The sequence below is a fragment of the Propithecus coquereli genome, unplaced genomic scaffold, assembly GCF_000956105.1.
Source record: "Propithecus coquereli isolate 6110/MARCELLA unplaced genomic scaffold, Pcoq_1.0 Scaffold755, whole genome shotgun sequence".
In the NCBI taxonomy this organism is placed as follows: Eukaryota; Metazoa; Chordata; class Mammalia; order Primates; family Indriidae; genus Propithecus; species Propithecus coquereli.
Genome location: NW_012153674.1, coordinates 387217 through 402960, shown reverse-complemented (window position 1 = coordinate 402960; position 15744 = coordinate 387217). Strand labels below are relative to the sequence as shown.

The 15744-nt window shown below is 41.0% G+C and overlaps 1 protein-coding gene across 1 annotated transcript in view; it reads right to left on the bottom strand.

Annotated features, from left to right (window-relative positions):
• Window positions 1–12466: 12466 nt before the first annotated feature.
• Window positions 12467–15744, bottom strand: part of VAMP7 (vesicle-associated membrane protein 7) — a 47225-nt gene continuing 43947 nt past the window's right edge. Inside the window, exon 8 of the mRNA XM_012662180.1 lies at window positions 12467–14089. Coding sequence (XP_012517634.1) covers window positions 14021–14089 — 69 coding nt within the window. The 3' untranslated portion in view covers window positions 12467–14020. The remainder of the gene's footprint in view (window positions 14090–15744) is intronic.

The window sequence follows — 15744 nt, the reverse complement described above, 5'->3', positions numbered from 1 at the left end:
TGTCTAGGAAGGACTTTATTACTCCCTCATAGATGAAGCTTAAATTTGACGGATAAAGAATTCTGGGTTGGGCATTATTCTGTTTTAGTAGATTAAGGATAGGGACCCAGTCCCTTCTGGCTTGCAGGGTTTCAGTTGTGAAATCAGCAGTTAGTCTGATCGGCTTTCCTTTATAAGTTATTTGTTGCTTTCATCTCACTGCTCGAAGAATTGCTTCTTTCATGTTTACTTTGGTCAGTCTAATAACTGCATGACGTGGTGATTGCCTTTTCACATTGAGTCTCCCAGGAGTTCTGTGTGCTTCTTGTATCTGGATGTTCAGATTTCTGGCCATGCCTGGCATATTTTCCTCCAGTATTCCATGAAATAAGTTTTCCAGCCCTTGAGTATCTTCTTCTTTCTCGGGAAGACCGATGTTCCTAAGATTCTGTTTCTTTACTTAATCCCACATTTCTTCATCTGATTTGTTCAGAACATAGACATTATCTTCAAGCTCTGAGATTCTTTCTTCTGAATGATCCATTCTGTTCTTGTTGCTTTTCACTGTGTTTTGAAGTTCCTTGAATTCTTCCTTCATTGACAAGATTTCTGTTTGGTTTTTCCATAGTATTTCAATTTCTTTGGAGAAATTTTCATTCATTTTCTGGATTGTTCTTGTGGTTTCTTTATGTTGGGATTCTGTTTTCTCTTCAATTCCGTTGAGTTTCCTTACAATCCATAATCGGAATTCTTCCTCTGTCAGTTTAATTGTATCATGTACGTTGGTATCAATTGATGGAAATCGAATATTTTCTTTTGGAGGTGACTTTTCTCTCTGATATTTCATGTTTCCTGTGTTCTTTCACTGATTCTTTCTCACCAGGCTACTTTGTCAAGGACTGTAGGTGCTGGGACTGGTTTATGGACTTAATTTTGGGACACCAAAGGGATGTTCCTTGGCAGTGCTGAAGAGATGTGCTCTGGTCCTGTGCTGTCTTAGTGGGGTTTTAGCCTGTTGGGTTATCTCTGGCCTGTTTTATGCACCTTCTGCTTATGGAGATTAGTGAGTTTCTTTCCCTTGCTTAGATTCCCAGGAGTTGGGTCACTTTTCTGGGTGTGACTCCACTATCAACTACTTGGTTGAGGTGGAAGGCGCTGAGTTTAGCTATGAGGTTACTCTCTCTTTTGCTGCTTTTGTTTTGCATGGAGGAGTCAGTCGTCAAGGTATTCCAGAACCTTTGTATTGAGCTCTAAACCCCCAAATAGGACATACAAGAGTCTGAGTCTTTGGGGAATGTTTTGCCACTCCCAAGGGATACTTGAGCCTTGTTACCACTTTAGATATGGTGAGAAGAGCAGCAGGAATCGGCGTGCCTACGACAGTATACTTCAGAAGTTGCTTGATCTGTAGCTAGGAAAGAGCTGCTAATATGTTATTCAGGGCTCATTAGGCACTCTTGCAGAGCAATTCCTGATGGGTGTGTCAATTGGTGCAATTGCTAAGGACTCTGGTCGAGATTTTCCTTCCCAGACCACAATCCCCTAAGATGCCAACAGCCTGGGGACCAAGGGCAAGCTTTTGTGTTGTGGACTTATCAGATGATCAAAACCGATCAGCTGTACCATGTCAACAAACTGTCCCCTTTTGCTTAGATCCAAGGTCATACAGATTCAGGCTAGTCCTATGGGGAAAGTATTTTTTCTCCTTTCTCCCTACCTTCAGGGGCAGGCTCTGTCCTGGAGGGCTGTGGGAGGGGCGTTGGCTGAGACTGTCACAAGGCCTGGCCTGAAAAACGTCTTCTCTCATTTCTTTCCTCCTCCGAGGGCGGGTTTTGCCCTGCAAGAGGGGGAGATAACCCACCAGACTGGGGGAAGGGCACTTCCTGTGGCTACCTGGCGTCTCAGCTCAGGAAGTGGTGACCCTTATTATTCCACCCCTTCAAGGACAGGGTTGTCTAGTTGGTAAGAAATACACACTTCAGGGATGCTAGAGAAGCCCTGCCTAATGCCCCTGAGGGACCCAGACCAGAAAGCAGCCTGTCCCGCTATTCCTCCCCAGCAGATGTGGGATCAGTCCCTTGGTATGCAATATCAGTGGTCTGATCGCAGTCAAGGGCCATCCACCACCCCTACAGGGTCACAGCCCAGAGAACAGCTTCCCTTGTTCCTCCACTCTACCAAGGGTGGGAAACTGTTTCTTTGGAAAGAGATGCCGGTTACCAAGTCACAGGGAAAATCAGGCTGCAGGACCCAGCTGGGAAAACAGCCTCCTTCCCTCTCTACTCGGCCTTTCCCATTGTGGAAGTCTGTGTGTTTGGCCAGCAGCTCCGGCTACCAAGTCGCGGCAAAGAGGTGACCATGTGTTTCAGCTTGCAGAGCGGCCTCCTTTGTTACTAGACACTCTTAGGGGTGCATGCTGTCTCTTTGGTGCAAAAGAGCCCAGCTGTGGAGATGCAACAAACAGGCTGCTGTGGTCGTGGGTTTCAGATATTCGCACACACACATACACACTCACAGAAGAAGAGTAAAAAGGAAAAAGAAAAGAAAGAGAAAGAAAAAAATAATAATAATGAAATAAAAAAATAAAAATTAAGAAAATATATCTATAAAAATACAAAACATTAAAAAAATATATATATATATATAACAAAATGAAGAAAAAAAAAGGCAAAACCTTTACTCCACCCAGAGGCGGAAACAGTCCCTTTGGCGCGAGGCATGGAGGGGGTCGAGTGGCCTGGGAGAGGGGGTGGTTATGTTGTTCTGGATCAGAGCTGTACAAGCAGTCTCCTTAAGTTCATCGTCTTTTTGGTGCACAGCGCCGCTGGCTGAATGGAACAGGGCTGCCCGAGACCACCTGGTAACTCAGTGGAAATATCGATCTTTCTCCCTTTTCCGCCCTTTCAAAGGTGGAGCATGAGTAACCGGCTGGGACACACTGTCCGCAGATTAAGGAGAAAAAATGGCTCCTCGCATTACTCTCTTCCTCATAGGGCGTGACCAGCTCTGCCCCGGAGGCAGCTGTGATGACTCATGCCGTTGCCTGGGCAACAAGCCCCAGTAGCTTTAGGCTTTGGACTCCCAAAATGGTGGCTGCCCACCCACTGAGAGTCAGCACTGGAGATGACTGCACTGGGCAGGTATCGGGAGCTGGGGTTTGTCGCTGCTGTCTTCTGGAGCCGTCTCCCAGAGCCGCCCACTGAGCCCACTGCTTCCCTAACACACTGAGACTTGACAGATCAGCAGGAGGACTCTGTGCTCTGTCCCTCCCAATGCCATCCGAATTTTCGGCGATTTCCATGGGCAGAGTCTCCTTTATTGTGTTCCCCTCCTCCGATCTGGTCCTGGTGGTCTCCTGTGGTAAGAAGTCTGTCGCCAAACTCTCCCCTGTGGGCTCGAGAAGTGTCCGATCAGGGAGGCGCCTGCTCAGGACAGTCCCTCCCCACGCGATGCAGACCTAGCACTGCGCACAGGTGAGTTCAAAATGTTCCTCGCTCCTGTCTCCACTCCCCACCAACTGTCGGCCCGTGCTACCACTTCACACTGACTTCAGGTGCTTCCCTGCCTGCGTGGGTGTGGGGGTTGGTGGAGGAAGAGTCGCCTTCCTGAGGATCAGATCACACTGCCCCAGCCAGCCCTCCAACAGGCGCGGCAGTCCCACGCGGCACTCCCCACTGTTTATCCCGCACTGTCCGGTATTTGCGGCACATTCTCCAGTTCACCTTTTTTTTACGCAGCATCGCTTGTCCCTCGCTTGTTCTCTGCAGATTCACGAAGCTGATCTTGTGGGAGAGCGCTTCACTCACGTGTGGCTGTCCGCATTTTTCACCAACTACTTTGGGGGCAGAGAGCCAGGAGGTCACCCCTAATCTGCCATTTTCGTCCCCCTCTTTAAGAAGAGCTCTTTAAAGTCATAACTACTGTACTCCAAATTTTTGGTACCATGAAGTAGAGCAATGGTGGGATGATATCAAATGTTGATAGTTCCATTAGGGTTGCTATATATGTTCTTTTGTCTTATATAGCTGCCTTTTCTTTTTCTTACGGCCTATATATAGTATTCCCCGAAATTTTTTATTTCAGCATATTATGGGGGTACAAATGTTTAGGCTACATACGTTGCCCTTGCTCCCCCTTCCCCCTCGAGTCAGAGCTTCAAGCGTGTCCATCCCCCAGATGGTGTGCATCGCACTCATTATGTATGTATATACCTATACCCTCCTCTGCCCTCCTATCAGCCCGATGCCAGATAAATGTCATTCCTATATGTATACTTAGGTGTTGGTCAGTGAAACCAGTTTGCTGGTGAGTATATGTGGTGCTTATTTTTCCATTCTTGGGATATTTCACTTAGTAGAATGGGTTCCAGCTCTATCCAGGAAAAACAAGAGATTCTATATCACCATTGTTTCTTATAGCTGAATAGTACTCCAGGGTATACATATATCTCATTTTATTAATCCATTCATGTACTCATGGGTACTTGGGTTGTTTCCACATTTTTTTTATTTCAGCATATTATGGGGGTACAGATATTTAGGTTACGTATGTTGCCCTTGCCCCCGCCCCCAAGTCCGAGTTACAAATATGTACATCCTTCGGGTGGTGCGCATTGCACTCTTTGTGCATGCAAATACCCGCCCCATCCCGCCTCCCCCCTGCTCAACATCCAATAGATGTTATTCTTATATGTGCATTTATGTGTTGATCAGTTAATACCAATTTGATGGTGAGTACATGTGGTTCTTCTCTTTCCATTCTTGGGATACCTCACTTAGTAGAATGTGTTCCAGCTCTATCCAGGAGTATACAAGAGGTGCTATATCACCATTGTTTCTTAAAGCTGAATAGTACTCCATGGTATACATATACCACATTTTATTAATCCACTCATGTATTGATGGACACTTGGGTTGTTTCCATATCTTTGCAATTGTGAATTGTGCTGCTATAAACATTCGGGTGCAGGTGTCTTTCTTATACAGTATCATTTGCTCTTTTGGGTAGATGCCCAGTAATGGGATTGCTGGATCGAATGGTACTTCCACTTGTATCTCTTTAAGATATCTCCATATTGCTTTCCACAGAGGTTGCACTAGTTTGCAATCCCACCAACAGTGCATGAGTGTTCCTATCTCTCCCATCCACACCAACATTTATTGTTTTGGGATTTTTGGATAAAGGCCATTCTCACTGGAGATAAGTGATATATCATTGTCGTTTAGATTTACATTTCCCTTATGATTAGAGATGTTGAGCATTTTTTCATATGTTTCTTGGCTATTATTCTGTCTTCTTTTGAAAACTTTCTGTTCATGTTCTTAACCCACTTTTTGATAGGGTTGTTTGATTTTTTTCTTGCTGCTTTTCCTGAGTTCTAAATAGATTCTAGTTGTCAGCCCTTTATCGGAAGTGTAGCATGCGAAAATTTTCTCCCATTCTGTAGGTTGTCTGTTTGATCTTGTGACAGTTTCTTTGGCTGTGCAGAAGCTTTTCAATTTGATCAGGTCCCATTTATTTATTTTGGTTGTTGCTATGATTGCCTTTGGGTCCTCTTAATAAATTATTTGCCTAGGCCAATGTGTAGAAGGGTATTTCCAACATTTTCCTCTAAGATTCTAATAGTTTCACACCTTAGGTTTAAGTCTGTTACTGAGCATGAGTTGATTGTTGTGAGAGGTGAAAGGTGTGGATCCTGATTCAGTCTTCTACATGTGACTATCTAGTTTTCCCAGCACCATTTATTGAATAAACATTCTTTCCCCCAGTGTATGTTTTTGTCTGCTTTGTCAAAGATTAAATGGCTATATGAGGATGATATTATACCTGGGATCTCAGTTCTGTTCCACTGATCAATGGCTCTGTGTTTGTGCCAGCACCAAGCTGTTTTGATTACTACAGCTTTACAATAAAGTTTGAAGTCTGGTAAGTTGATACCTCCCATTTTGTTTTTATTGCCTAGTATTGTTTTTGCTATGAGGGGTCTTCTCTAGTTCCATATGAAGTGTAAAATTAATTTTTCTACATCTGTGAAGAATGATATTGGTATTTTAATAGGGATTGCATTGAATCTGTAGATCACTTTGGGTTAGTATAGACATTTTAACAATGTTGATTCTGCCGACCCACGAGCATGGTATGGTTTTCCACCTGTTTATGTCCCCTGCTATTTCCTTCCTCAGTGTTTCATAGTTCTCCCTGCAGAGGTCTTTTACCTCCTTAGTTAAATATATTCCTAGGTACTTTATTTTCTTTGCTGCTATTGTGAAGGGAATTGAGTCTTTGATTTGGTTCTCGGTATAACTGCTACTGGCGTATATGAATGCCACTGATTTGTTTGTATTCATTTTATATCCTGAGACTTTACTGAATTCATTTATCAATTCCAGGATCCTCTGGTTGAATCCATGGGGTTTTCTAGATATTATATCATGTCATCAGCAAGTAGTTAGAGGTGATCTCTTCTGTTCCCATTTGTATGCCTTTAATTCCACTCTCTTGCCTGATTGCTGTGGCCAGGACTTCCAGCACTATGTTGAATAGAAGTGGAGATAGTGGGCAACCTTGTCTGGTTCCAGTTCTAAGTTGGAATGCTTTCAGTTTTTCCCCATTCAGTCTGATGTTGGGTTTGGGTTTGTCATAAATGGCTTGTATCATTTTTAGGTAAGCCCTGTCTATGCCTATTTTGTTGAGCATTCTTATCATAAAAGGGTATTGAATTTTGTCAAATGCTTTTTCTGCATCTATTGAGAGAATCATGTGGTTTTTGTTTTTCCTTCTGTTTGTGTGGTGAATGACGTTTATAGATTTGCGTATGTTGAACCATTCCTGCATCTCTGGGATGAAGCCCACTTGGTCATGATGGATTATGTTCTTAATAAGCACCTGGATTTGGTTAGCTAGAATTTCGTTGAGAATTTTTGCATGTATATTCATAGGGATATTGGTCTGTAGTTTTCCTTTTTTTTTTTTTTTTTTGCGTCCTTTCCTGGTTTTGGTATCAGGGTGATGTTGGCTTCAAAAAACGTGTTTGGGGGATTCCATCCTTCTCAATATTGTGGAATAGTTTCTGAAGGATAGGCACCAGTTCTTCTTTGTACGTGTGGTAAAATTCAGGTGTAAAACCATCTGGTCTGAGATTTTTCTTTTTAGGAATGTTTTTTATTCCTGTTTCTATTTCAGTCGTTGATATTGCTCTGTTCAGGAATTCTATTTCTTCCTGGTTGAGCCTAGGTAGGCTGTGTGTTTCTAAAAATTTGTCCATTTCCTCCACATTTTCCAGTTTGTGTGCATAAAGGTTTTTGTAGTATTCATAAATTATATCTTTTATCTCCACGGCATCAGTTGTAATTTCTCCTTTTTTGTTCCTGATGGAGCTTATTAGAGATTTTTCTTTTCTGTTTTTTGTTAGTCTAGCCAAAGGCGTGTCAATTTCGTTTATTTTTGCAAGGAACCAACTTCTTGTTTTGTTAATCTTCCATATGCAGGGAGGCGGCCAAGCTCCCCGCAAAAAACTGAGTCCCTTTGATAGGGTTGCAAGGGATAAGAAAATAATAGAAAAGGGAAAATAATGGAAATAAAAGAATACACAGAGATGAAGGTATAGTTTTATAGATTTATAAAGATTATAGGCAAAGTATGTGCTCAGTGGGCCTGGATTTCTCCATCAATCTCAAAGGCCATGAATGAAGTCTTACATGGTCATTTATAGGTACAGTGATAAGTTTCCAGAGGCAACAGATTTACATAAGAGCAGGTAGTTCCTCTGGGTTAACAGTTTTTCAAAAGGCTTCTACAGATCCCTCAACTAAATCTATCTACATGAACAAATGGTTATAAAATCTTTCAAAGATTAACTTCTAAGTTCTAAGGTAAATTTATCACTTAACAGAGGGGTTAAATGGAGATATATTTGCTCCATATTTTCTTTATCAGAAAATTTTCTTATTGTGAATATTTTCTTTATTGTGAAAGGAGACAGGTAGTCCGGAGTTTTAAGCAGGAACTGTCCTTTGGGCTAATTGTTTACAGCCATGGGCGGCTGCCTGTTCAGGGCGGGCACTCTTTTATCAGCTCTCATCCTGTAGTTTTTAACAGATCTACTTTGCTTTACAAAGCAAATCCAAACCTTTAGGTCTGAGAAACGCGGCGCCTTGTGGGATACAGCCGCTACCGTCTTTCAGAGATGCCCTCCTGAGGTAAAACAGCTTTTGATATGCAAATTAACACATTCACATATTCTTTCAGGGCAAGGCTCTGCAAAATTCCTGAGACATTTCCTGTCTCCAATCTATTTATATTAATTCATGGAGCAACATCCATATAGTTTTCCCATTGTCAACTTCATTTAGTTCTGATTTAGTCTTATTAATTTCACTTCTTCTGCTGGGTTTGGGGTCGATCTGTTCTTCTTTTTCCAGTTCTTTGATTCGATTCCTTAGGTTGTCTATTTGTGATCTTTTTGACTTTTGGATATGGGCATTTATGGAAATAAACTTTCCTCTCAGGACAGCTTTGGCTGTATCCCACAGATTTTGATAACTTGTGTCACCTTTGTCATTTAGTTCAAAGAATCTTTTGATTTCCATCTTTATTTCCTCGTTTATGAAGTCATCATTTAGTAGAAGGTTGTTTAATTTCCATGACTTTGTGTAGCGATGACAGTTTCTGTTGGGGTTGATTTCTATTTTTATTCCACTGTGATCTGAGAAGATATACGGTATCATTTCTATTTTTTTAAATTTTTTGAGACATGCTTTGTGTCCTAGAATATGGTCAATCTTAGAGAATGCCCCATGAGCTGATGAGAAGAAAGTATATTCAGTGGTTTTGGGGTAGAATGTCCTGTAAATGTTGGTCAGACCCATTTGTTCTAGAGTTCTGTTTAAGTCCATTATTTCTTTGTTAATTTTCTGTTTGGAGGATCTGTCCTGTGCTGTCAGTGGGGTGTTGAAGTCTCCGACTATTATGGTGTTGCTGTTTATCAATTTGTTTAGATCTAGTAGAGTTTGCTTTATGAATCTGGGTGCACCTAAGTTGGGTGCATACATATTTAGAATTGTTACGTCTTCTTGTTGAACTTTACCCTTCACCATTATATAGTGACCCTCTTTGTCTTTCATTACTTTTGTTGATTTAAAAACTAAGTTATCTGAGATCAAAACTACCACACCAGCCTTCTTTTGGCTTCCATTTGCTTTAAATATGGATTTCCACCCCTTTACCTTTAGTCTGAATGCATCCTTGCAGGTTAGATGTGTTTCCTGAAGACAGCAGATACTTGGCTTGTATTTTTTTATCCTTTCGGCCAGCCTATGTCTCTTGAGTGGGGAGTTCAAGCCATTCATGTTTATTGAGAGAACTAATAGGTGGGACAAATTTCTGTTTATCCTGTTGGGTTGAACTTTGTTGCTTTGTTTCCTTTCTTGAGCCATTATGGTATCTGGCCTTTTACCTTTAGCTTTTGAGTGGTTTTACATTCGTGAGTGTTTATTTTGCTGATCCGTCTGTAACTCTGTTTTGAGTACTTCTTGGAGGGCTCGTATTGTCTTGGTGAATTTCCTTAGTCTTTGCTTATCTGAGAATGTCTTTATTTCTCCTTCATATACAAAACTTAGTTTTGCAGCATATAAGATTCTGCGCTGGGCATCATTCTGTTTCAGAAGAGTGAGAATGGGGCCCCAGTCTCTTCTTGCTTGTAAGGTTTCAGTTGAGAAGTCTGGCATTATTCAGATGGGCTTTCCTTTGTATGTTACTTGTTTCTTTCACCTTACGGTTCATAGAAGGGCCTCTTTAGTGGATATTTTGGTCAGTCTGATGACTGCATGTCGTGGTGTCTTCCTGTTTGTATTGAATCTCCCAGGGGTCCTTTGAGCTTCTTGTACCTGGATATCTAGATTTTTAGCAAGGCCTTGGAAATTTCCGTCTATTATATCTTCAAACAGCTTATCCCACCCTTGCGTGTTTTCTTCTTCACCTCCAGGAATATCCGTAAGTCTCAAGTTAGGCTTCTTCACATAATCCCACATTTCTTGTAGGCTTTGCTCTTTTCTCTTATTTCTCTGCTCTATCTCTGTGACTGACTCATTTAATTGGAAAGTGTTATCTTCAATCTCTGAGATTCTTTCTTCTGTTTGATCTACCCTGTTCTTTAGGTTTTCCACTGTGTTCTGTAGCTCCCTGAATAAATTCTTCATTTCCAGGAGTTCGGTTTGATTTTTCTTTAATATTTCAATTTCTTTAGTGAATTTTTCTTCCACGTCCTGCATCTTTTTTGTGGTTTCTTTGTGTTGGTTATCCATTTTTTCTTACATATTGAGTTTTCTCACAATCCATGTTTGAAATTCTTCTTCCATCATTTTAGTGTTCTGAATTTGGTTAATATCCATTGCTAGAGAGCTGGTGTTCCTCTTTGGGGGTGTTCTTTCCGTTTGATTCTTCATACTTCCAGAGTTCTTTCGCTGAGACCTTCCCATCTGGATCAGCCATTGCTTCCCACCTTTCAGTTTTCGCTTGGAAAGTAAAACGCCCTGTATAGGCTCTGTTCCTATAGATTATGTAGGAGCAAGGCAGATCGCAGCTGCTGCCTAGCAGCCTGGATGTGTGCACTTCTATGGTTCCTTCATCTGCTGCTAGGGGGAGCCTCTAATATGTTGTTCAGAGTTCTTCTACCATAGTTGGGAGGCCACTCCTGATGGCAGGCGTTACTTGGGGAGCCTGTTTTGTCCTCTTGCCAGGATTTTTGTTCCCTGACTACAGACCTCACTGTTGGCAGCTCACTGGAGGTGGAGATCCAGCCCCAGAGTTATGATCCTATTGGGTGACCTAAACCAGTCTGACAAGCAAAGTCACTGGGCTGTCAACTATTGATCTGCACCAAGGCCCCACAGATTCACACTAGTTGCAGAGGGAAAGTGGCTTTTCTTGTCTCACCTTATCTCCAGGGGTGGAGCCTACCACTTTTGGCGCGAAAGATGTTGGCTAGGGGGAGGGGATGGTGCCCCAGTCCGCCCAGTGCCCCAGTGCCTGTAACTCCCACAGGCATTAGCCTCCCACGACTAAGGAAGTATTCAGAATTCACCCATCAAGACGGCCCTGGCTAGTTGACCATAGGTTGTGTAAGGGCGGAGCTTGTCGTGAGAGATCCCGTGCTGGGGAAAGGGAGCTGCCCGACACTGTATCACACCGCAGCGGCTGGGTTGTGGACCCCGAAAATGGCGACCACTGCCCACAGAGCGCTAACATTGGGGGCAACTGTTCAGGAGATGGCAGGTGCCAGATCGGGGAGCTGAGTCATAAGGATGCCCCGTTGTCTGTTTTATGTCACCCTCCCACAATCTCATGTCTGTCCAGCAGGAGCTCTCGCTCTTACTGACCTACCTTGAGTGGGCCTATTCGCCCACAGCAGTCTCCAGGTTAGAGACCCCTACTTAGTGATCACCTCCGTTGATCTGGACCCGCTGGGTGCCAGAGGCAAGCTTCCTGTCTCCTAACTACCTCCAGCGGTAGCTCAGACCAGTGCCTCCCCCGCCTAGTGCAGCCCTAGCACAGAGCTCTGGGGAGTTCAAGATGCTTCCCGCTATTGTCTCCTCTCCATAGAGCCCCACATCTCCTGCCATGATTTTGCACATTCAGGCAGGTCCCTGTCTGAGTGCATGTGGAGATCAGTGGGGAAGCAAGATGCTCTCCTGTGGGTCTGATCCCACTTCACCTGCTGGCTGGGCAGGCGCAGCAGTCCCACGCTCTATTCTCTATTGTTTGTCTAACACTCTCCAGATTTCGCGATCCTATCTCCCGTTCACCTTTTTTTTCCCCCTAGTTTGTGTGTCCCACACTGATTCTCTACTGATTCACAATGCTGTTCTTGCGGGAGAGCGATCCACTCATGTGTAGCAGACCAAGATCTACGCCTCTTTCTCTGGGAGCAGGAATCCAGGAGGTTACCTTTACTCCACCATTTCCCGCCCCCCCCAGCATATATATTTTTTAAAGTTCTTTTTTGTCTTTTGAAGAGATTCTACACACCTGAGACTATGTTATAGACAGTTACTGAAAGGCTCCAGGTACCTCTTAATATGTTTTCAGCAAAAGTAAAATACTTTTGTTCTGTACACTGTGGCAAAATGTCATCAGAAGAAATTAGATTCCAGGAAGAACTTCTAAAACAAGCAGCTCATTGAATTACTCTTAAATTTTATTAATGTCTTCAGTTGTGCATCATTTAAAATGAGACATGTGCTTTAAAAAGTATTCTTATACATAAATAGACCAAGGAACAGTTAAGTAATTGATCCCTAAAAACATGCACATCAATTTTATACAGGTGTGTATAAGAAAGGGAAATAAGCTTTAAGTCTTTTTCTTCAGATTAAAAACATTTGGAAATTATTATTCAGGAACGTCAAATGTTTTTCTGGAACAAATGTATTTCCCAATAGGAAATGCTGATGTAATTAAAATGTATTAGTGTTGATAAAGAGGACTGGAAAAACAGTTGTGCTATATGCATGATTAACAAGAAAAGACTTAACAGTGGACCTAGGATACATGTCAAATAAATGAATCAGATTTACATGGAATAACATGAAAGATTTACATGGAATAACAGGAATAATCAGATTTACATGGAAAGATTTATGTGGAATAACAGGTACTGTGAGCCAGATTAAGGGACACATATATTCAAGGCACATGACTAGGCTAAACAGGTGGCTAGGTTCTATAGACTAATCGTTCTTTCATTGGGAAAGAGTAAAATGTAATATAATTTTCACTTAATGGCACTTATTGATAAATAAATACAATGAGAGCTAGGGCAGCAAATGTCCTCCTTTCAGATACACACCCAAAGTACATACTAGGTAACAGATGCCAGAATGGCTGAAGTAGTATGACTACAGTCCAATTTTCTTACACTGCAGTTAAATGGATGTTAACCTATTTTGTATTGTTTCTATACATTATACTGTCTATTCTGTTTGAAGTTTCACAAAAGAATTCTTCAAAACTAGGCATATTAAAGAATTTATTAAAGCCCAAAGAATGCTAAACTATTGTTTAACAGAAGTCAAACCCAAACCTTTGAGTTGACTGCTGACTGTATTCAGTTTGAGCTTTTCCTGGAATGGAAAAATTTTCCCACATTACCTCTCTTTGTACAACTAAGATGCTAGAACATCCACTGTGGTTCCCTTCTTTTTCTTTGTGAGTCAGAGGAATTTGCCTCCCCACCCCTCCACTACCCATTCTATTAACAATTGCCCTAAATATCCACAGAAGAAAAAGGAATATATAAAAAAACCTCAACCTTCAGCAATACTTAAACCATCATCTTCTCAAATCAACTATAATGGGGAAACAGGATGTCAAGCTATCCACTGTATTGTGAACGATCAACACACTGAACTTAATTCCAAAAAGTGAATACTAGGAGGAAAAGGATAATTCTGTGTGCTTCTAATGGGCAAGAAAAATGTTCCCCATCTGACTGAAATAAGAATATTTCATACTTTACCTAAGTTTCAAGCAGCACCAACAATTTAATTCCCCAAATAAACAACTATTCTCCATTTCTGTTGTTTTGGAGCACCTAAAACTCTTCAATAAGGAAAGACGTTAAGATGAGATGTTAGCAATACTATCTGTCTCTTGAATACTTTTGTGTGCATAAAGTTCCTCCAGAGTTTTAGCAGACAGCTGAAAAGACTGGTGGTTTCCACCTTGGCGATAGCTTTGTGCAATTAAAAACAAAAATGTTTCTCTAAGTAGATGACACTAATTAACAAGCCACAGAAACAAGCAAAAGCCCCTTTAAGGCTACTACACAATGAGTGGTTCAATCTGACATTCACTGGAATAAAATGGTTGACAGGACAAAGATAAATCTTGAGGCACAGAACAAGATTTAAAAAAAAGAAAAAGTGAGAAGAGGGTTGAAAAGACTGGCAGACACTATCTGTCAGTACTGAAAGGCTTGAGTCACACAGATTGCTTTTAATTCCTTATTCTCTCATATCCTTGGTTAATGATAACTTTTTCTTTCTTATTTCTTCACGCAGCTTGGCCATGTAAATCCACCACAGAGAGGTGACACAATGATATAGATGAATATCTGGAGGGAGGAGGAAGGCAATTTTATTTTTCTTGGATCTATTATATGCTCCTAAATAATATATAAAGGAAAGTAAAGCCCTATTAAGAAATACTATGGTTACATTAGAGTAGCAGTTCTGTAGTAATATAACACAATAATCAAGTATTTTCAAAGACAAAAGTGGAGTTAAAATGATCCTTTTGAGTATAACTCTTACCCATTTGAATTCCACTATGTTTTCTTCAGTGGGAGGGAAAGCAGTGGAGCTGTTGCTCTTTCCTGGTAACTAGGCAGACTTGAGGCTACATGAGCAACTCTTACTGATGTATTGTTAACAAGTTACAAACATCACAAATAACCATAATTCCCTTTAAGTATGATTTTATTAACCATTACTATATTTTTAGATTTTGAATATGGATGTAATTTTTCTTTATTATGGTAGGAATACATGAGAAAAGCACAAGTACAGACTATACATCTGTATTATTCATGACCAAGAATGCTGCTATGAACTGTTTGGTGGATAATGACACAATAATTATGATTACCAAACCAAAGAAAATTAGATGATGCAAGTAACACTGCAAAACTGCTGGTTCTGTTACAGATGTGTTAGTTTTTTAGTTGTAGTATTGTAATTTTAAATTATGATATTGTGAAAAGTCTCTACTTGTTCACATTATTGCATTCCAAAACATAGATTTATCGTGAACGTTAGGTTGACTGCATTAAATTAGTCATTTTATTTTGACTTAAATTACAACTTTTTGAGATCTTTACGTGACTAATTTCATTATTCACGTGCTTGGAAAAAAATACATTTATGAATTCCATGCCCCCTCCTCCCCCACTCCAAAAATAAGGAAAGGATTTTGCCTTACTTCCCTACAAATGTTGCTGGGGTGGGGGGTTACAGCAAATTATGGTTATTAATGAATCGGTTAAACTACTCACATCATATTCATACATATACACACATACATATTCCACAAATGTAAAGTTTACCAACTTGACATAAAGTTAAACTATTTCCCACAGCTGAAATATAAAGATTTTCAAGCTGAAGTATAGTATGTTAGGTAACAACACCTTTTGGCAAAGATTGATACTGTACTTAGAGCACAGCTCTGCATGTAATAAATAGTCAGTAAATATAATCTGAATTTAATAATAATTCAGCTGCATAAATCAATCTAAATTCCCAAACAAACGAATAAGAAAGAAGCTAAGCTCAGGAGCCTACAATGTGCCTTTAGAGTGAAGATCTTGAGCAAGGAAACATTCACGTCCATGGCAACTATTTCCAGTATAGAATTTATAGATCTGTGATTGTTATTCGCTGTTAAATAAATCCAGCTCTCTAAGGTGGAGGATCCTCAAGCAGAGGTTGAGGAGAAGTGAAGCAGAGTCAGAGGTACCTACTTTTGCAAGTGACTGGAGGATGGGAAAGAAGGACAGCTTTACGTATCCATGAACCAGGGTAAAGCATGCCCCCCACCCCCCTTTAGCAATAGTTCTCAAACGTTTGGTTCAGGACCTCTTTACACTCTTAAAAATCACTGAGGACTCCAAATAGCTCTTGTTTAGGGGGATTATAACTACTAACATTTGCCATATTAAAAATTAAAAATTTAAAAACATAATTAACTTTCAAATAGTAATAAACCCAT